Below are 21,876 nucleotides of genomic sequence, written 5' to 3'. Positions count from 1 at the left end.
CCAGAAAATCAAAAGAGAACAAAAATAACCTTAGCTTGGACCTGAAAACAGCCACAGATCTGCTGCAGAATGCTCTGATTATCTAAGCCCTGTAGCTAAACAGCACAGGGAGGGAAAAAAAAAAAGAAAGGAAAAAAAAAAAGAAAAAGAAAAAAGAGGAGGATCCAGAAATGTGACGGAATTTTAAGGAATTTAACAAGAATGCTTTTAGCAAGCATTCAAAATAAAAAGAGGGCAAGAGTAACCTTGGAATAGCACATCAACAATATGGTGTCCTTTTTAGAATTTTAAGTGTCTTTACAATGCCTGCTATGTTAGGAAATGGTTTAGATTTATTTTAAAAAGGTAAAGTGCCTATTTGCAGAACAACATCCCTCTTTCTTTTTTTTTAATCCCAAAGAAAGGAGAAAATACTTTATTCCATTGAAGGGTTGCCATAGCAACGTGGATACCCATGGATACATGCTGAAATTCTTGCTTTCACCTTACTTTTTCTTCAACATGCTGCTGTTACCACTTGGCTGTGTGAATTATCCATCCACATTTTTCTCATATTTGTCATCTAAGTGACACTTCTGATTCCTACCTCTTTTTTGCCAGCAAGACTATCAGAAATCTTTACTGGTTTTGTTTGTTTGCTTAGCTCATGTTTTAGGGTGGGTGGGAAGGGTTTTCTAATGTTTTCAGTTACTTGTTTGTGATGATTCAAGTGTTACACTCAGCATTAGGACTGCATGAGACATACTAATGCTTTAGCAATTTTCGCGATTCCATGCCAATTTATCAGAAAAATATATGGGAATTGGAGATATTCCATGACATTTTTAGAGGGTTTTTTTTGTTTTAGTGCTCTTTTCTAAAATTATTCAAAATAATGGATTTGCAAAAAAAAAAAAAAATTCTAGTTGAAAATGTCCCTGCCCATGGCAGGGCATTTGGACTAGCTGACATTTAAAGGTCCCTTTCAACCAAAACTGTTCTGTGATTCTAAATAGTAGAAGGTTAAATTTTTCTCTCTTCTACACCAGAACTAATTTCAAGAAACAACTGAAGTCGATGGAGTTGCAGATGCATAAAAGCATACCGCAAATTAAAAGCAGAATCTTTCTTCTGGCAGTTAATGTTAGAGTCTGGGAATCCCCATAGTGTGCTAGACATAGGATGAAGGAAACAGAGTTGGAGAATCTAAGTGCTATTTCAGTTTGTTGTTGTGGTAAGCAGGATACACCACCAACTTCAGCTCCCTCTATTCTGTCTCTCCAAAGACTTGAGAGAAGCAATTGCATAACATGGAAAGCTGTCTGCTCTCAGATGTGCTGGAGTAAGCCTGCTGCATATTCTTTTTTGCAAGCATGGAAAATTTCCCTTAACACTTCATTCCATATCACCCTGAAGAACCACTTACACAAAAGAAAAGCTACAAAAGAGAAACAAGTTACACAAATAGAAAATTGATAAAATGCTTCTGAACTAATAATGACAGTACTTTAGATCCATTACCAGAAAACATGACTTCATAAGAAATATGAATTCAGCTATTCAGACACAGTTATTTAATTCTAAGTACATTTTATCAGGGAGCTGTACTGCTAGCTGAATTGTCTGACAGCATTATTTGAAGGATTATTTTACATCTACCTTTAAAAACTGCAGGAAGTTTTCAGAAATACAAACACCAGAAGCCAGCACTTCTTGATTCTTAAGTCAGTAAAAGTCTTACATCTGCTTATGGACAACCAAGGAACTCACAAGCTTTATTTTTTATTGCAACTTAGTAGATTGTGGTGCCAGCTCCAGGCTGGTACGTTAAAAAGCAAGAGCCCAAATGGAGCAACTATAAAGAAAGAATTTATGAAGTGTGTTTCCTAACGATATGCTTACATGGATTATAAATTTGAAACATTTCCTGTTAAGAAGAGGGTCTTCTTCACATGCCACCTCAGGACTGCAGCAGGAGGGTATCATGATCTGTGCACAGCAGAAGCAGCCACTTGGGTATCCTCAGGCTCTGTGTCCCTGTGACTGGCTGTCCATGGGATCATGTGTGGGTGACAGCGGAGCTGGGCCCCTGGATGCTTGGCTGTCCAATAGTGTATAGCCATGCTTGCTCAGGAGTCATGTAAGGTAAAAGATAAAAGAATATACACCTCTAGAGGTGTATAAATCAATAGCTAGGTTGATTTCATAAAAAATGGGGTTTGTTAATAATTCACCAGCAGAAGAAGCCTACCATCTCTCTCCAAAGAGATGTGTCTGAGTGATTTCACAGTAGACATGGAGACAGCAGCAGTGACAGTACAGCTTGGAGACAGCTGCAGAGCTGTCAGACCAGGAGGTGTTAGTGAATACTTCATCAGTAATTGGTAACAGACTTTCCTGCATTCTGAGGTGCTTAATCAGGTCTAGGTTGCTCTTCAATTCTGGGTTCCCTTCAAGCAAAAAGGTAAAACTCAGCCAGCTTTTACTGAAGGCTGAGAAAATACCTTTGAAGTCCCTAGGTTTGTTTTAATGCTGTCAGTTCATGTTTGTCTTATCTCCTTTTAGCTTGAGTTTCACAGCTCCCCCAGTTTATATATGTGCCATAAGGGGAAGAAAGACAATCAAGGACCTCACCCTTTTAGAAGTTTCTTAGAATTTCTTCAAGGCTTTGCTTTGTATATTTTCTCCTTTTCTTTCAATTCTCTGCATGTTTAACTTTTCCACTCCTGCCAATATTCAGCAGTATATGAAGAACCAAATATAAATATACACAATCTCTTAAAACCTTTTTGGTCTGCTACAGGTACAGCACCTTTCAAAGCTTCACCTGTAAAAACAAGGTCCCAAGATACAGCTTGTATCTGGGGATTTCCCTGCATTTTCCCAGTTTGGTGAGTAAATATCTTCTGGATGCCACTTAATTAGGATTAAATTATGCCAGGCCCTAATGCAGCCAAAAAAGAGAAAAAATTAAACCTCTTTATAGCTGCCAAATGTTTTAAATCCAGTGTGAGAGCTGTGCTGTAATGAGATTCTCAAGCAAGCTTGTGAGAATAAGTGGAGAAAGATAATGAATCAGTGCAAAATATCTTTTGGTTCCATAACAGCTCTCCATTCTAGACTCCAGCTCAGAAGTCCAGACTTCATGTAGGACAAACAGGTGAGGAGAGGTGTGAAAAAAGGCAGTGAAATGCCTACATCACATCTCTGTGGCTGACACACATCAGCAAATCAAGTGTTTGCTCTGTCTGTAGTCTGAAGTGGTTCTTTTAGGCTACCTAATCTGCAACACAACACTAGAAAATGTGCTGCTACAGCTTCTGGAGGGGGCTCAGTGGCCTCAGAGGAGAAGCAGTGTAAGGGATCAGTTCTAAAGGACACAGAGTTGTGGATTACCTTTGAGCGGCTCTACTGCCCCAAAGAACTGAGGAACTTCAGATCACTTTGTGAGTGAGCACCCATTTAAATACCGTAGAGAATTCTCTTTTCCCAAGTGTTTAGGTATATATTACCAGTGTTGAATGCCTTTGTGAGCACAGATCTAATAGGCAAAAGTAACCCCAAGAAATCTGTCACAAAATTCCCCAAAACTTTGAATTTAAAGACAGCGGGCAAAAGACTGAACATCACTGAAATCTTCTGTAATGCAGTTCCCTTTATTTTGGCACAGGGGCTGGTCTGTGCAAGCAGTTGCAAACTAAAAGACAAAAGGTTTTCCCATTTCCCAAAGGTATGAGACAGTATCTTCTACAGTCTCTTTTCTAAGAAGCCCTCCACAGAGCTCTGTTCAAGATCTCAGCTGCAGTGCACAGAGGGATGTTTTTTCTGGGTGCTACAAGGTCCAGAAGAGATGCTGCATATTCTGGACTGCCATCTACTGGTACTTGCTCTGCTCACTACTTACATAAGCTTTTCCTCAGACTATCTTCCTAACAATTTCCCTGGAACTGGCAAATTCACACAAGCAGGCGCAGCTGGGATTTGAAGATGTGTCCAGGGTGAACTGGGAAATTTGATCAGGACTGTTCTAAAACAACATGTTTTAAACCAACACGTTTTAAACCAACACATAGGCAATGGTGTGACCCATTTTATGTATGCTTTATGCAGATTACATCCAGAAAAATCTATTTGACTGATCTATGTTCTATTATCACTTACACATTGAGTGACTATTAAAAAAGCAAATTATAGTTTCAGGATAGACCCATAATTAATATCACCTAAGTTAGATATTTCTGGAGAAGCATTCTGGTTAATTTTATGACCAGGCCTTAATTTTTATTTCATAAAAAGAAATAGCAAAAGGTTACAGACAAGCATTTTCATTCCTGGGACTTATGTTGTGGCATTTCTTGACCATGACTTTCCAAAGGCCTTGTGGCATCTGGCTTCTGTTTAGGATGAATTTGGTTAGTTAGACAGTTAATGAGGGCTACACTAAAACATAAATGGAAAAAAACATTAGCAGTCTAAAAATTTATAAGTCTGATGACATTAACAATTACATTAAATCCCACTGAAATGGATAAACAGAACAAAGGGGAAAAGTTTCTTTGTTCAGAGATATATTTAAGCTCATGCTTGAAGATTCCCTGCCTGAATATCTGAAAACTGGGTCTCGAACACAGCATGTGATTCCTTTTAAAGACACAATAGGGATATATCCCTAGGGCAGAGAGAAAACGATGAAAGATAGGAGATGGCAGGATGGAGAACCTAGGAGATATGAATCTAGATAAAGCCCATAGGAGAGATAGATACAAAATCCGCACATAGGAAGCTTCTGAGCCAAGAAACACCTGAGAAACAGGTTGAGCTTCCCCAGCCAAGACACGTTTGCCTTCATCACTAATGCACTTCTAGGGAAACAGAATGGTACATTTTTATAAACAAATTACTAGAGTTTCTCCTGAACCATTCACCTACTTTCCTGCTAGTGGGAATCAACTCACTCAGTAACACAAACTAATCATAAAACCTGCATAAACTATGATTTGTGTTTATAACTGTGGGCCTCTCCCTGTCACTACCTCTCCTTTCTTGGTGTGGATTCTTACAAGAGACTCTTTAGAGACACACTCCTGATCTGAGTCCCTCTTACAGGTGCAATCCTGACCCATTTGGTGAGCTTCTGGGAGAAATGTGCTCGTGCAACACTCTGCTGGAAAACTACCCACAGCCTCCAGGGGCTCCTCAGTATTTTAACAGACATGGACAGATTGCAGCTAACAGAGCAGTGTCTAAGGATAAATTGCTCTGATAAGCTTTCTTATGTACTCCCAAAAAAGATGAGAATAGTCTTTCATCATATTCATATTCATAGAAAATTTATCATTTAAGAACTCAGGGTTCTTAAGGACTCTGTGTTATATCACCAGCTTCATCAAACATTATCTATGAATTTGTCATCAAATCACTTACAAAAGAATTCATCTGATCTCCTTCCACTTGTTCAAAAGTTTGTTCAGCAGCACATCAACTTGCCTTTGGCTCTCTCTTTAGTTAGTTCAGAAGCACATCTGAGCCTCCAGGGTGTGATTCATCCCACCTTAATGCAGAAATAGAGCATTAAGTTGAATACTCTTAATTTTGCTTCCCTTGCTAACTACAGTTCAGAGATAGTTTCAGCATTGATTTTTTTACTCATTTTATTTCATTGACTTAGTCAATGGAGAGAGTTACATCTCAGCTACCAGATATCTGGTTTGGGAGAGCTGTATCACACTCAGGAGATGGCTCCCTCTCCACTGACTGCAGAGGTCATCCTGAAGTGTTGCTTCAATCTCACAGTTTCTATGTGGCTAGTATAGGTGAAAAGAATCTCCCACCCACTTCCTTCAACAGAGAATTTCATGTTCTTCCATCTATCTCATTCAAAGCAGTGATGATTGCTTTCGCTCATCTTCTTGTTCGTTGTTTTGGTCCATGAAATAGAAATATACTTTTAGGATAAAAGAAATTGAGGTTTCACTGTTACGTGTTTTCTCCCCTATGACGTTTCAATCACTAATGAAAACTAGTCTCTCCCTACCCCAATTTCTCATTAACCACATTGATTACTTGCTAAGTGCAGAGTCCTGTGCTTTAAAAGGGTCTCTGGAGGTTTGGAGTTTTACTTGTTTTGGTGGTTTTTTCTGAAGAAAAGCAAAACAATAAACAGTTAAGTTTGATTCAGAGCCTCAACGCTACGTGCTGGTATACAAAATAACTTCTGGGAATTCTGAGATGCTGTTGTTCTGTTTCATTCTCATAGATCCGCCACTGAACTACCTTTGTCTTCCAGGAGTCTCAAACTGGACTGGCAGCTTCTGGAGATCATCTGAAAAATAATGACTTTTTATGCCATTGTAATTGGATTTTATCTGTGAACCCAGAACATTTATATAAATGATGCTGGATTCTAGCAGTATTTTACATCTTTATCCATCTCTCTCTTTAAGAACCTTTCTCAATATCCATCACTACGGTATTTCAGTTGGTGATATAAGTTCATGTCTGCAACACTTCTGGGAAGTATAGCAGTAAATTTCCCCATTTAACACATGTAACATCATTGAGACATAGAGAAAGTAAGTGTCCATTTACCCTGAAAATATACACAGATATTTTCATATTTTTTTTTTCATATTTCAAGTCAACATTTCCCACTCTCACTGTACTGGGTAAAAAAAAATCCGTGATTATGGCTTTGTTCAGTAGCCTGCTGAAGCCAAAAATCCTCCATTTAGCAAATTCAGCAGCAGATTTACCTCTGTGTTCAGCTGCATTGGTGGGTAGCACTGTATTTAGCCTCAGTGAGCTTTCAAGAGCATGAATGATTTGATGCCTTAGTCCACTTGGGCAATTTCAGTGTATTACTTCAAAATGTGCACTGTATTAGAGGGCTATTTTCTATGAAATAACCATCTTTTATTAAAATCTTACACATAAAACATATAAATTCAATTCATGCCTATTCATAAAACAATATGTATTCTTGAAACAAACTTATTGCTTTGTACATTTTCTTTGTTCTTAAAAAACTTCAAGTACCTCTTTTTCTTCTTTTTTTTTTGTAATTGCAACTCCTCTAATAGAAAGTATTTTATCCAGGTAATCTGCACTCGGTCTGAAGAGTACAACAGCCAACAAGCTTTATGCAGTGCCACAAGCGAGGGGCCTATAAGGAGAAATCCTGGGAACAATGATAAATCAAGGACCCCAAGGCTCCCATCCTCAGCTGATGTCGAATTTTGCCTTTCTCTGACTCAGTATGAATCTGGACCCATGGATAAAATGGCCAATTACAGTTTTCGAAATACTTTGGAAGGTAATGTACTTTATTCTGTTACACCATTTCCAGCTGTAAATTGATTCTCTCTGGGATTAGAGTCTTCAAACTCTGGGCAGTTTGAATTGATTTAGTGAAGAATAACTGTAAATAAAAGAAAAAGTTATGCTTTCACCTGGAATAGCAGAAGACAGAAGGAACCACATTAAAGGCATTTGATAACAAACTAGAAACTCTAGACTGTATCAGACCCTAAGCCTGTTAGGAGATACTGTCTCCTGCTACAATCAGCACCATGCACTGCAAAAAATACAGCACAGCAGAAAAGGAGAACATCCAATAATCTGCTTGTGCACAACCACGAGTAACCCTGTAACCATGGAGGGTGCATATTTACCCTAGAATTCACTGTATTCCAGGGACCAGGCTGGATAACAAGTGTGAAAGAGAATGTTGCCAGCTGGCATGTTATGTCTACATCATTCCACTGTGAACTCTACAGCAGGCTTTTTCCCAAACTCTAAGAAACATGGATTAAGTTTTCCATCAAAAATGACACTTAGTATAATTTCCAAAAGAATTTAGCAGTTTAGTTATCTAGCTATTTAACCTGTTTTGAATTTTCCCTTTTGGCTAGTAAGCAAAAGTTCCTTACTAAAAATATTCTTAATAATCTGTCTACGAAACTCTTTTGAATCTTGTAAAATTCTGAATAAGCAAAGATAACACGTTTTACATTTAACAATAAATATATTTCTACAATATCATATATCAGCTGAATTAAATGTGATCTACTTTTGATCTCTCAGACCTTTTGGTTTTCAAGGAACTGCATAAGGGCATAACAATACAAAATGGGAGTAGGAGTGAGGATAAGAAAAGAGTCATAAAGATGATAAGAGGGATGGAGCAACTCTTTTATGAAGACAGGCTGAGAGAGCTGAGCTTCAGCCTGCAGAAGAGAAGGCTCCAGGGGAAAATTACTGGGGTGTCCTAGTACATTAAAAAAGAAGGGAGAGGGACTTTTTATGTGGGCAGATGGTGAGAGGACAAGGGGCAATGGTTTTAAACTGAAAGAGTGGATGTTTAGATCAGATATTAGGAAGAAATTCTTCACTCAGAGGATGCTGAGACACTGGCACATGCTGTCTGGAGAAGCTGTCCATCCCTGAAGTGCTCAAGGCCAGGTTCGTTTGGGCCCTGAGCAACTTGATCTAGTGAGTGGCATCCCTGCCCATGGCAGAGGGGCTGGAGCAAGATGATCTCTAAGATCTCTTCCAACCTTAACCATTCTACGATTCTAAGATGGCAAAAGTTTTAATGTCTTCCGTCTTAGTCTTAATGCAGTGTGGAGTGCCAAAAAGCTTTATGGAGAAAGTGGACCATTTGCTTTTTTAAAAATAATCAGAAATTCAGACTTTTTCTGTTGCAGCCTAGAGAGAATCCAGACAGTAATTGTCTGCCTCTCCAAACATTACTGCGCTTTCTGTCCCTGAAAACAGAAACTACATGAAGTATTGGAAAGAAAAAGGTGATATAACTGAGTAGAGCTTTGCCTACATTTTACTCCATGAAGTGTGTGAATAGATGCAAAGGAGTAGAGAAAAAGGAATTGAAGTAAACAAGTAATGAATTACTAAGGACCTACCATCATGCTACTGGTATTGCAAACAAAGGCAAAAGCACAGACGTTGAGAGTTTTTCTATTTTGTTTTTTAACCTGAATTATTTCAAAATAACTTTACACCACAGGACCACAAACGTTTCTGCAACCAACTTATTTAGATAACAAGATACTCAAATGCAATATGAAGTCAAGAATTCATGGCTAATGCTGAAAAAGATGGAAAGTTTTTAAAGAAATTTTACTGAAAAAAAATCTCTTATAATTGCATAAACTCCTTTCTTAAAAATGGCTAGCTTAGTTTTTTGTTGTGTAAAAATGCCAGGCTTAGATTGGCAACTTGCATTTACTGTCTCTGTGTCTGCTTCTTCTGAATTTTGTTCTTACAAATGTGTTAGGACCCTTGTAGGTCCTAACATTTTGTTCTTTTTCAAAGCAAAACATTTTTCCACCCTGCTTTACTTATTTGCACAATCTTGTGCCAATACACCTAAGGTCAAATTCTAATTCCTTTTAGACCCCAAGGAAATTCAAAGTGCATTGACCTTACTGGAGTTACTTTAGGTTTATGAAAGGTGAGCAAAACTAGGCCTGTAATTGACCAGTTCCTGATTTATGACAATGTGAGGGTTACATCTCAGTTTTAGTTCTGTAATGAAAAATACTTGTGATGACATAGAACATCCCCTTCTGGGCAAAACTTTATGCTTTTTCATTCTTCAGTGCACTGGAAAAAAGGCTAAAACTTTCAACCTTCAAAGGAGCAAGTATCAGCATCATTATGAGCAGATAAACAACAAGGCAGGCTGAAATTTCTGTTTGACTAACATAAAGTGCTGCTGCAGAGACAGAAATTATGTCACTGAAGAATTTATATCACAATGCCAATAAACAGAAAAGGTCAATATTGTTCAATAAAACACTCCCACGAGCCTGTGCCCATGAATTGCCCTCTATGTGACAGATCAGATTCTGCTACGAATGAAAAACAACCGGTTAAGAGCAGCTTACACTTTGCCCCTGGAAGCAATTATTTTAAATAGGGTTTGTTGATTCGTGGTCCTAACTGGGGAGCACCGCTGACTTCATTGGAAACTTCATGGACACAAGAGAACAGGAAACCAGCCTAGTTTAAAAGCATCCAGAAAGATCAGAAATGGATTAGCTGACTGCTAATTAAGTAATTTGGCTTCTCTGTTCAGTTCAGTTTTGGAGTGTGACACCTTGAATGCTACTTCCTAAGAATAAGAGATGGCTGAAAAATTTAGACTTTCTTTTTCTTTATGAGCAGATTTCATAGGTGAAATTACTTTATTCACAGCAACTTCAAATTAAAATCTAGGCCTTCAAAGTTTTGCACAAAGTCACAGAAGAACATTTAAAAATTCTAAAACCCTGTATCAGTCATTATTCATGAATTAACACATGACAAATGGTATCAAGCCAAACCATGTCATAGCATTCCATTGTCTGTCACAATTATATATTGTTACTGCTGTTTTGTCATGAAATAATGGAATAAAACATCAAACATTTCAAAATGTAATTTCATTTCAAAAGGACATTTTCCTTTTTTTTCTGAAATGAGAAATTTTCATCTGGAAAACTTTTCTCAGTATGTTCACAGCAATCCATAAAGCTACAGAAAAAATGGTTTCTAAAAATGAAGTTAGCCAACAGAAAACTTCTAATTGGAAAAGTTTCAGGCTACAGCCAACATTCCTCACCCAGCTTGAACCTCCACTCCTAGGTAAATTTGTACTGCGCACTGTGAAAATGTTTTCAAGTTGTAAACAGCCATTGCTAGAGAACGAGAAAGACTACTCAGCGCAGATCACGTTGAAACTCTACCAGAGGAATTTTTAGAAAAAATAAGTAGATTGTGATATGGTCTAAATTAGATAATCACAAACTTTGATTTACTCCAGTGACATAGGCCAAATTCCATGGATCTTGCAGCTAGCACACTCTAGAGGGATTACAGTAATAACACCACCTGAGAAAATATGTAACATTTAACCCTGAAAAATTTCCTGTGAATTTGCCAATGGCATAAATACTGCAGAAGTAGAAGCTAGAAGAACATCACTAACTTCAAAGAGCTTAAAGAATATGGCCTTAAAATTCTTATATTCCTCCTGTTTTAAAGTCGGTGCATCTATCTGGCCTGGACTTCTCTAAAATGTGAAAACTTTATTAAAGAAAAATATTATAGAGAGAATGGGAAAAAGCTGAACTCAGATAGAGAACCATAGAATCATTTAGACTGGGAAAGATGTTTAAGATCATTGAGTGCAACCATAAATCCAACACTGTCATGTCCATCACTAAACCATAGAATCACAGATTCATTAAGATTGGAAAAGGTGTCTAAGATCTCCAAATCCTGCCATTTTCACAATTGAAACATATGTCCAGATGCCATATACAGATGTTCTGCGAACACTTCCAGGCATGGTGTTTATACCACTTATATGGATAGCCTGTTCCAATGCCCAGCCACCCATTTTGAGAAGAAATTTTTCCTAAAATCTCCTCCAAACTTTCCCTGTAGCAACTTGAGATAACTTCCTCTTCTGTTTCCTGCTGCCTATGAGAAGAGGCTAATGCCCATCTTGCTGCAGCCTCCTTTCACGCAGCTGTACAGTGATCAGGTCCCCCTGAGCCTCCTGTTCTCCAGGCTAAACACCCCCAGCTCTCTCAGCTGTTCCTCACCAGACTTGTGCTCCAGACCCTTCCCCAGCTCCATTGCCCTTCTCTGGACATGCTCCAGCCCCTCAATGTCCTTCTTGTAGTGAGGGGCCCAGAACTGAGCATGGAATTTGAGCTGTGGCCTCACCAGTGCCAAGTACAGGGGTCAATCCCTGCCCTGCTCCTGCTGGCCACCCCAGTGCTGATCCAGGCCAGGATGCCACTGGCCTTCTTGGCCACCTGGGCACTGCTGGATCATGCTCAGCTGCTGTTAACCAACAAGTCTTTTTCCAATGGGTGGCTTTCCAGCCACTCTTCCCCAAACCTGCAGCATTCATGCTGGGAACCACCAGTTCCCCTGGTTGAACCTCATACAATTTTCCTCAGCCCATCAATCCAGCCTGTCCATATCTCTGTGCAGAGCCTTCTTCCAGCCCAGAGGAGGGCAACAGGAGTAGTGAAGGGTCTGGAGCACATGTCTTATGAGGAGCTTGTGAGGGAGATGGGGTTGTTTAGCCTGAGGAAAAGGAGGCTCATGGGGGACCTTATCACTCTCTGAAAGTAGGTTGTAGCCAGGTGGGGTTGGCTTCTTCTCCCCAGAAACTAGCAGCAGAAAGAGAGGACATAGCTCCAAGCTGTTCCAGGAGAGATTTAGTTTGGGCATTAGGAGGAATTTCTTTACAGAAAGTATGATTAGACATTGGAATGGGTTCCCAGGGAGGTGGTGGAGTCACCATCCCTGGAAGTGTTTAATGAAAGACGGAACATGGCACCTAATGCCATGGTCAAATTGACATGGGATGTTTGGTTGGACTGGATGATCTCAAAGGTCTTTTCCAACATCATTGATTCTGTGATTCCTGGCCTCCTGCAGATCAACCATCCAGCTTAGTGTTTTCTGCAAATGGACTGGGAGCGCAATCAATCCCCTCAACATGCAACAAAGCAGAATCTGACCTTTAAAGTACCAGCTGTTCTTTTCCCTGGCCTAGAAAGTGACACAAAACTAAAATTTATTTTGTAAGAAATACTGTTCTGCAGTTCAGAAAACCACTTGCAAAACTGTTATGGATATCTAAATGATGCTAGGGATGCCAGAGATGCTAAACAGTTCCCCCAGACAATTAAAGCAGATAGGATTGTTGGAATGGATCCTCCATTTCTGTAGCACTTTGCAGTGCTAATGCTCTCCAAGCTGTGCATACCTGCTGTTAAGTGTAGTTACAGCACTTCAGTCAGTGGCAAATGAGCAACTGAAGAAAACACTACCTGCTTTCTACATAAAGTTTTGCACTTGACTGATGGTGCATGGACATCTATGGGTCTCTGTTAGCAGATTGAAAAATCCACAGCTAATATAATTAAGTACTCTATTAAAAGATATACACCTGAGCTAATTGCATGCTGAATGAGAACCATCTATATACCATCCTAAAAACTATCAGGCAGCCTTAATTTTTGAGCAGCAGCATTATTTTCTATTATAATAAACTTTTGTCTAAATTCCCACCTTATTTAATTCAGCCTGGCTCAGTAAACTACTTCAAATCCACTGAATCACTGTTGCTGATCAACAGTGTTAGAAGCAGGAGCAGAACAAGGTTTATGAAACCCTAAAACTGTGATTTTTGTCTTATCCAAATCACTGGAGAAACTTCAGTGATATATGTCCTGATAGCTATTTCTGATGTACCATAATCAACCAAAGGTTTATAAGAACATCTCAAAGTTACAGCTTCCTATACTGGCCAAGATGATTTAATATCTCACTGCAGACTCCTCCATCCATTTGTCAGACGCTCTCCCTCCTTTTTCAGTACCATCACTTGTCCTTATCATATCCTTATCTGAGAGTCTACATTTTAGGGGCCTGGGAAAAAACCTGACATCCCACACTCCAGGGGAGTTTACTGCCAGAATAGTCAGTGAAATCAGTTCACAAAAGGACTGACGAGGTAAAGTTAGTGCAGAGGAGAGGAAGGCACAGCATGGGGCAAGGTAGCTGGAGGAAGAAGAGTTCCCCTATACAGAGACAAGGAACTCTTATTTCAGCTCACTGCTTGTATCTGTAGTCTCATGTCTGCTTTAGAAGTGATTTTACTGCAGCTACCTCAGGAAAGTTTCCTATACTCTGAGCAAACTTTGAAGTTTCCACATATTCTTTTTCAGCAACTCCACTCTAGTATGTCATCCTGCATAACTGATTGTACTGAAGTGGTTTTAAAAGTCTGAAAGAGTAAGACCCAAGCTAATAAGATGCAACGACATCACATCATGGCTTTATTCCTGCTACTTATAAATTTATATGAAGTTTTTATAACAAGTGATCAGATATTAGAACAGAATAATGTGCGGTATTAAACATGACATCAACTTTGACACTGAATGGATGCACCCCAATTATCTGGAGCTGGAGGGTGGGGTTGCTAAAGCTGTTCCAATGCAGAGATTTTGATGATTAAGACAAATTACTTATGTGCAGATGTTCCATGAAAAGCTGTCCAGAGCCAAAATAAGTATTCTGTGTATTTTTATGAGTGATTAGCTCAAGTGTTTAAAATGCATTAAGAAATGTAAGAGGTATCCAAAGTCTAATATCAAACATCTAGCTGTCTACCCAGACCCTGCAATAAGTTTTATTTTTCCCTTAAACATACTTTGATTCTTAATGCAGTAGAACATAAGTGGAAGAATTGTTTCAGAATGATACGCAGATATGTGCTATCCAGTTAATGTTCACAGAAATGTCCTAGTACTGCCAAATTGATTGATTCAAGTAACCATGTGCTGTGGCCAGTAGCAAGAAAGCCAAAATTGTTGCCACTTCTTCCTGTGAGTTCTGGACAGACTGTCAATGTACATATGTTCCTTACAAGTAATATTTTACTCTGCTTTTCCTCCTTATTTGATAGCTAGAAAACATAGCATTCACCATCCTGCAGATTTCTATGGGCCCAATTTTCACTATGAGAACTTCTGTCCTTTGCCATTTATGTGACCAAGCTGACTCTGGAATCCTGGTCCATATCTGATGTACTTAAAATCTGCAGGTGACAATGTGCTCTTCTTTGTTTCCGGAATCCAGACTTTACCGTAAAGTTTACAACATTCAAAGCAAGCCAACTCTACCTTCTCCAAGTGTCCTAATTATATTTTCAACTCTGATTTCCCCTGAAATTTTCAAAAGCTTCGTCATACTATAGACTCAGAAAGATGGATGGTTATTACTGTTTTTTTGGTACTTAGGTGCTATAGTTATGATTTGATTCTTCTTATAAATACCAGTAGGTTTATGCCAGATGTTCTCCCCATGTTTGAAGAGGTTGACTGACAACAAAAGGCCCAATGAGGGAATTTAGAGTGGCAAAGCAATGCAATAATTTCACACAGAAGATCAGAATCTCAGTTGGGTGTGAAACTCAGGTTTCCAAGTTCAGAGTATGACCCTACTCATTAGGCAATTCTAGCCACGTCTCAATTAATACCTTGTCTGACTCAGAGATGAGCAAATCCAGAGCAAGGCAGCTGAAGCTGTGGATCCAAATTCCATGTTACACGTTAGTGTTTTCACAGGGAAGGGGCTTTTTCATACCGGCTGTAGGTTAGTCCCCTGAACTAAACACCCACTGATCGTTGGCACATTTTAGATTTTCTACAAAAGGAATCCAACTTGCAAAGTCAGCAATTGCCCTGTGGTGTGAGTAACAGTGTCAAATAGCAAGACTGGGAGATTCACTTCAACAGTATATTACTGATTCTCATTCAAGTGCTAGTTCTTCATCCAAATAAGTAAATAAAGCAAGTGTGCAAAGTCCATTGGGAATTTCCCATAGATAAAAGCTAATATCTTTATTTTCTCCACTTTGCAGATATGATAAATTAAAACAATATTTAGGAAATACTGAGGATCAACACAATGATCATATTGTTCACAGCTCTTTTTATTTGATAATTAAATTGTGAAGAAGTTTTAATGTGCCTCTATTAAGCTTCCTCGTACTACAGCTTACAGAAATTATGAGAAGACAACTTCAGTAACCAAATAAAAAAGACAGATATGAGTCTTTGTGGCATGGATTCAATATGAGAACTAGTATCAGGTTCAGAAATAGACTGGGAGGACAACCTTGCTTTCTCTTTCTATTCTCTGGGAAAATCCCAGAGAAGGATCAGATGTTTGAATTGGCTTTTACTAGGAGTCCTTGCAAGTAAGTTGGAAGCATGGCTGATGGGATGATAAGTAGGGCTATAACATCAATCTTAAATATAGACAGGCTACCAAGATAAAAACTAATGCACAAACTCGTCTTCCAGTATTTCCTGCTTGGGAGCTGGTCTGGGTAAACTCTTCCTAAAGTCCATCTTTTAAGTGTCCTCCAAAATAACAGCAGTCCACAGACTTCCATCCCGCAAATCTGACTGTAAAAAGTTATTGATTACTCACCAAATCTTTCTGTAGAGATTATAGATCACATTGTGTTGGCTCCTATTGGTAGACAAACATGTTCTATAGAGGCAAACATTAATAGATGACTGAGTATATGATGAGATAAAATAGCCTGGTTTATCTTAGGAGCCTGTAAGTAGAGAGATTAAAAATTGAAATAAAGTGAAAAAGTTTTCTCAACATAAATAAATGTCCACACATAAATGTCTCTAGGGATTATGTTGCTTTTTATCAGCCGGACAAAACAGACCAAGAAATTTAAAAATATAAAGCAATTAAGCAGTACATTTGCTGACATGCTGCATTAGCTACACTGCAGGAGTTTTAATTTAGCTTATTTTAATTTCATCTTTGCTCTGCCTTTGAAATATATTAGCACTCCTTTACAAGTTTTCCTAAGCTCTTGTCTAAAAAGCTGAATATAAATGAATGGAAAGTAAGTACTTTGATCTTCACTGTTACTGGAAAAGGAATTATACACATTGTCATATCAGCATATGATTTTCTCTACAGGCTTTGCTGATCCACAGACTGCGATATCAAACCCAGCACAAAGCGGTTTGCACAACGCACTTCACATCTACATGAATGGCTCCATGTCCCAAGTACAAGGCTCTGCAAATGATCCTATCTTTGTATTACACCATGCATTTGTGGACAGGTAAGTTTCATTTTCCTTAGTAAAACTAATTCACTATGTGGGATTTTTTTTTCCAGTGGGCTTTTCACCTGCATTTCAAAGAGTGCAAACATTTTACATGTTTTTACACACACAACATTTGCAGACATGTAGAAAGGAGCTGTGATGTTATTTGAAAGCATGTGTCTTTCCTAACCAGTCTGTATGTTCACTGGATTAAATATAATTTGATGAGTTGACAAATGCACTCAGCTTTTATTAAAAAGGTAAAAATAGTCCTTCAATGATGTCACAATGATTAATATATATGAATGTGTATGTCAGGAAGTTGGGATCAAAAGTGAGTGACTCATTTTAACATGACTATAATAATTTGGAGCAATTCCTTTACATTCTAAATGTCAGGGCTGTTTCAATTTCATAAGGGAAATCTAAGCCTGCTATTCATAAATAAAGAGGAAAAATTAGTATTTAAGTGTGAAAAACAAAAGACTGTTTCTTGATGAAAGAGAAGAGTACAGCTGTGCATAATGAAAGGAGAGCAAACAGGAGGATATCATGTTTATTAATAAGAAAGGGTAGGAGAACACAGTTTTGCAAGTACTGGTGAAATTGCTACATTGAGGGCAACATTCCAAGATTTCATTTCTGTGTCACTACTGAACATTTCTGTTCACTTCTGGGTCACATGTGAATGGCTACAAACAATTTACTCTGGACTGCATTTACACCAAATTGTGATGACTAAAGAGCAATTAAAAAAAAAAAAGCTAAGCAAAGAACTGTAAAAGCCACACTAACACTTGTTCTGGAGCAGTTTATATTTTCTTATCTATCTTCTACTTTTTTTCCACTGAATGTTACTTGACTACTGCATTGCTTAGGGCAAAAAATAAACAATATACAAACTTCCATAAAGCTGCATGCTCAGAAACCTACTATCTGAAACTCTGCCTGCATGCAGTAAGGTACCTACTGAGATTAAGACCAAAATGGTTTCTTTCCTTTGGGCCACTGAGGCATGCAGCATAGGAGAGATTCAGATTACAGCTTGCAAGTATCATCTTGCAATCTCAGGTAGTCTCAGGCACATCAAAACTCTTCTATGAAACTTTATCCTATTTAAGTAAAAAGCTAGTATGTATAAATAGACAAAATTGAAGTTGGGCTTTTGCTCCTTATATATATTTAAAATATAAGAGGACTGAAAAAAAATACTATTTAAATCCAATAAAAATATTATATATATATATATATATATGTATAAAGAAGATTATATATTTGATGAGCCTTATGGTTATATTATCCATCCAGAAATAAGGCATCAAGTCTTAGCAGGTCACCCAGGCATCAGTGGAATTGTTCCTTCAATGGCTGACTTATATGTGTTCTGCTCCTCATATCGTAGGGTATAATTAGCCTTCTGGAGGTGTCAGTTTTGAAAATCTTTTATGTGAAAAGCTTTTCTTGAGGACATTTTAAACCTTACACAGTGTAGCTTAGCTGTGATTTAGCATATCCATACATTGACTGCTTCACAGGATGGGTGGATGAGGGTTTCAAGTGTGGTTACTAATCTCAAGTTGGTGCCTGGAAATTAATTTTCCAGCATCTAGGCTATTAAAAAAATGGATCAATTGAATATTCAGAGAAAAGGTACACAGAAGATAAAAAAAATATGTTGCGCCATATCAAAAGAATTGTTTTCTTTAGACATTGACACTTGCAGGAGACCTGTGCACCTCTTAGCTCCTACTCGTTGCAGACTTAAACAGCACCTTGGTCTTCATGCTGACCCTTTCCTCTGAGGAATTTCAGTCATGGTCATTATGAGTCCCTGGAAATGATTCTCATAACTGTAGTTGTTATCAATTTTAAAAGGCAAAATTATTTGCAAAAGATAACCTCATTAAACTGTCCTAGTGTTGAGGAAACAAACCACTGCACAGGCTCTGTAGGGGCAATGGAGATATGCATGATGCAACCTCATCCCATCTGGCAGAAAGACATCACCAGTGCTCTGCAGCTGCTGTGAATATGGGCCTTAGTACACACAGATGTAAAATCTGAGAAAAATGCTGCCTTTTGTGTAGGTGACAGAAATGCATTAGCCTGAGTCGGGTTACTTAGCATCTCTATCTGTGACAGATTAATCATGCTTTTAGTTACAATTAATAAGTAGATGACTGATAGGTACATACAGTGCATTTTAGAAAATCTTGTTCCTCTCCTACATAGACTTGAAAGGCTGCAAAGAAATTTTTTTCTGAGAGGCAGGCAAGAATGCAAAGAATAGAGGAAGTGGGAGATAGTCTCCAGAGCAGCAGAAGCACATTTTTTGGTTCTTACCAACTTTTCTCATTAGGGTAGAATACTTTTGAGCTGACTGCTAAGATTATATTGGGCCAATGGGTTTTTAACAAACTTTTCAACTGTGTCTTCTGATGACAGCAGCAAGCACAGTTCTGCTGGGTTTGCAGAGGCAGGGAGCAGCTCTGTGTCAGGAAATCAAGAATGGTTGCGCACTTTGAGCATCCAAGTAGGATCCCACAGAGGAATTTCCTCGCTCCACTGCAAATGTCCTTGGGTGAAACCCAGCATGCAGCTTACTCTCCCAAACTTTCATCCCCTGGAGATGTGGTTCCTTCCCATCGATTTCAGTGAAGGTTTTGAGGAGCTGTGGATCTGAGCTTGAGCTAACCCATCTGCACAGTGGGAGATATTAGATGCCTACGCAGCAGGGATGCTGTCAGGCTAAATGTATTAATGACTGTGAAATGCTCAGTTACATCCATAATAGGAGTGATAACAATAAGGCAATAGATCATTGGAACTGATTTTGCATGGAAACATATGGTACAGAGGAGGATAAACAAGTGTATATGGAGTCTGCTGACAGGTGTGAGCCAAATGTTAGGAATTGCTTTCTAAACTGAGTAACAGGCAGCCTACCATCTGCTGTCCCTCACCTGCCCTGCTCAGGCCTGATGCACGAAAGGAGGGAAGGATAGATGAAGCAGAGGTGCAATTGAGATCATGCAGGTGAAAGAAAAAAGCATTGGTTTCTAAACACTTCCATTTTCACTTCCATTTTTTTTTTACGTCGCTCCCTCTCAGTAGTGCAGAGGTATGAAGGTACTCAGGCAACAGTTTTATTAGCAATGATTAATCAGGCTCCTTGCCTTCTTATTTGCTAGAAGATGTAGGGATCAAATCTCAGTGTTTGGTAAAAGCAGACGACCACCCTAAAAATTATTAATTGTTAGCTTAATGGCTTAAAAAATAAAAAAGAAAAAAAGATGCAACAAAATATACATTCAGCAAAACAAGTGCTTTTTTAGCTCTCTGAAGCATTTCTCTTAATTGCAAATCTCTTTACTATTCAGATATGCTCTACAGTCAGCACAAGGGAATAACAAGGGAGGAGTCAACCCACACAAGCTGTAAGGAGCAGCTGCACAGGCCATGAAAGCAAGAGCCCACAGTCCCACTTGAGATCACTGGGGTGTTTTCTGTGCTCAGAGAAGGAACTCTTTCCTCTCTGCTGGATCTTTTAGACATTTCATCTCTAGAGGCATGTGGTATCTTCATCTGTTAGCCCTGCACTTCTATACTTTGAATATTTCAGCTTTCTTCTCATTTATTTCATACCTCTATAACTCTGGATTTCCACTCCACAACCCAACAATTTCCCTAAGAAAATCTAAAAAGCAACAGAGAATAGAAGTTGTCATTAAAGATCTCTTTACAGCTTTATGCCCATGCGGCAGCTAATGCAATTGGGCCTCAGTCCTCAACTTGTTCCTAAGTTCTGCAGCAATGGGCAGGGTTTATTACAATAATGTGGATGGCTTCCAAAGGCCCTGGTTTTAGAATGAGCAATTTAGAAATAATTTGCTGAAGACACACAGTCTATGTGTAGGATATCAGTCTCTCACCTCTCTAAAGCCAAGTATTTGTTAGACTATTTACATATTAGTCTAGAGCTAGATCCAGATTGCCAGTTCTAGTGATGCCATCATTACAAGACCTGTTTTCTCCAGCTATCATAAATAACCGCACAGCTCAGAATGCTGCTGCAACCACCATCACATCAACTCTATACTCTTCTTAACTCCAAGTGTTCTTCTCTGTTCATACCCTTCTGCTGCTTCTTTGCTCTCTTCACATCAGATCAGCTGGTTTCTATTGGGAAGGCCCTTCACTGCTCAACCCCAAATCATTGTTAAGGAATGACCCCTCCAAAATATTAATCATACCATTCTGTACTGTACACCTTTTTGGCATTCAGGCAAGTCCCTCCATACTCCTCCTTAGTGAGTGGACTATTGCAGTCCCAGTGCATGGGAGCCTGGTCCTCCTCCTGTCTCTTTGCATCTCTCTGTTGTGCCTTGTCCTGTGAGCATGTTGTAAGTTCTGTTATTAAGGGACTCATGCCCCTGGTCTGTGCAGCACCTGGCATATCCTTAGCCTCTGACAGTGGCTCTCAAGTATCAAAGAAACAGAAGGTAACAGTTGCTTCATTTACCATCGCATGAAATAGCAAAGACAAGACACAGCTGGACATCCCTGCTCTGATCAGCAGCACCCCATTCCCTCTGCCAACTTTATGGACATTTTCAGTCCCTGTGGATTCAATATATTCACCATAATGCCAGCACCTTCTTCCACTTAAAAAAAAATAATAATAATAGTAAGCAGCACTATGGCAAAAGTGGAAAAAGTGATTTCGTCACAAAAAATGCTTTAACAAGAGAAAATTTGATTTTCGCTCCCAGGAGATGTCAAAATAAAAGTTACTTATTTTTACTCTGTTTTTGAAACAGAACATTTTCGTTTTCTCTTGGATGTCATCTCAGGGTTTTTAAACCAAAAAATGGCACAAGAAAAAACCAAGTTCTTCTCTTGTTTTGAAATGTTGACAGGAAACAAAAGCTTATTTTAGAAATTAAAAACTATTTGCTTCAAGGATTTGGAACATTTGGAGAAAATGCATTCAAAAAGAATCATCAGAAATTCTTGTAAGACAACGTTATGTTTCCAGACTTGTTAAATACATTAAATAAGAGTGATTCTTTACCCTGAAATGTCTCCAGTGGGAGACAGCACAGATAAACCATGAGGCTGAGGAATTATTTTCTCCCTTTGGTATTCAAAAACTTATAAACACCAAAACTTTTGACTGAGGTGCAGCTGATATGGGAATTGTAGTACAATAATAT

At 38.6% G+C, this 21,876-nt stretch overlaps 1 protein-coding gene across 1 annotated transcript in view; it reads left to right on the top strand.

Annotated features, from left to right (window-relative positions):
• TYR (tyrosinase) overlaps nucleotides 1–21,876 on the top strand; it is a 42,388-nt gene that overhangs the window by 3,247 nt on the left and 17,265 nt on the right. The window contains exons 2-3 of the mRNA XM_005417744.1: nucleotides 7,075–7,291; nucleotides 16,528–16,675. Coding sequence (XP_005417801.1) covers nucleotides 7,075–7,291; nucleotides 16,528–16,675 — 365 coding nt within the window. The remainder of the gene's footprint in view (nucleotides 1–7,074; nucleotides 7,292–16,527; nucleotides 16,676–21,876) is intronic.

This window comes from Geospiza fortis, unplaced genomic scaffold (genome assembly GCF_000277835.1).
Source record: "Geospiza fortis unplaced genomic scaffold, GeoFor_1.0 scaffold16, whole genome shotgun sequence".
NCBI classification, from domain to species: Eukaryota; Metazoa; Chordata; class Aves; order Passeriformes; family Thraupidae; genus Geospiza; species Geospiza fortis.
The sequence above is the reverse complement of the archived record's forward strand: the minus strand, read 5'-3'. Positions and strand labels throughout refer to the sequence as shown.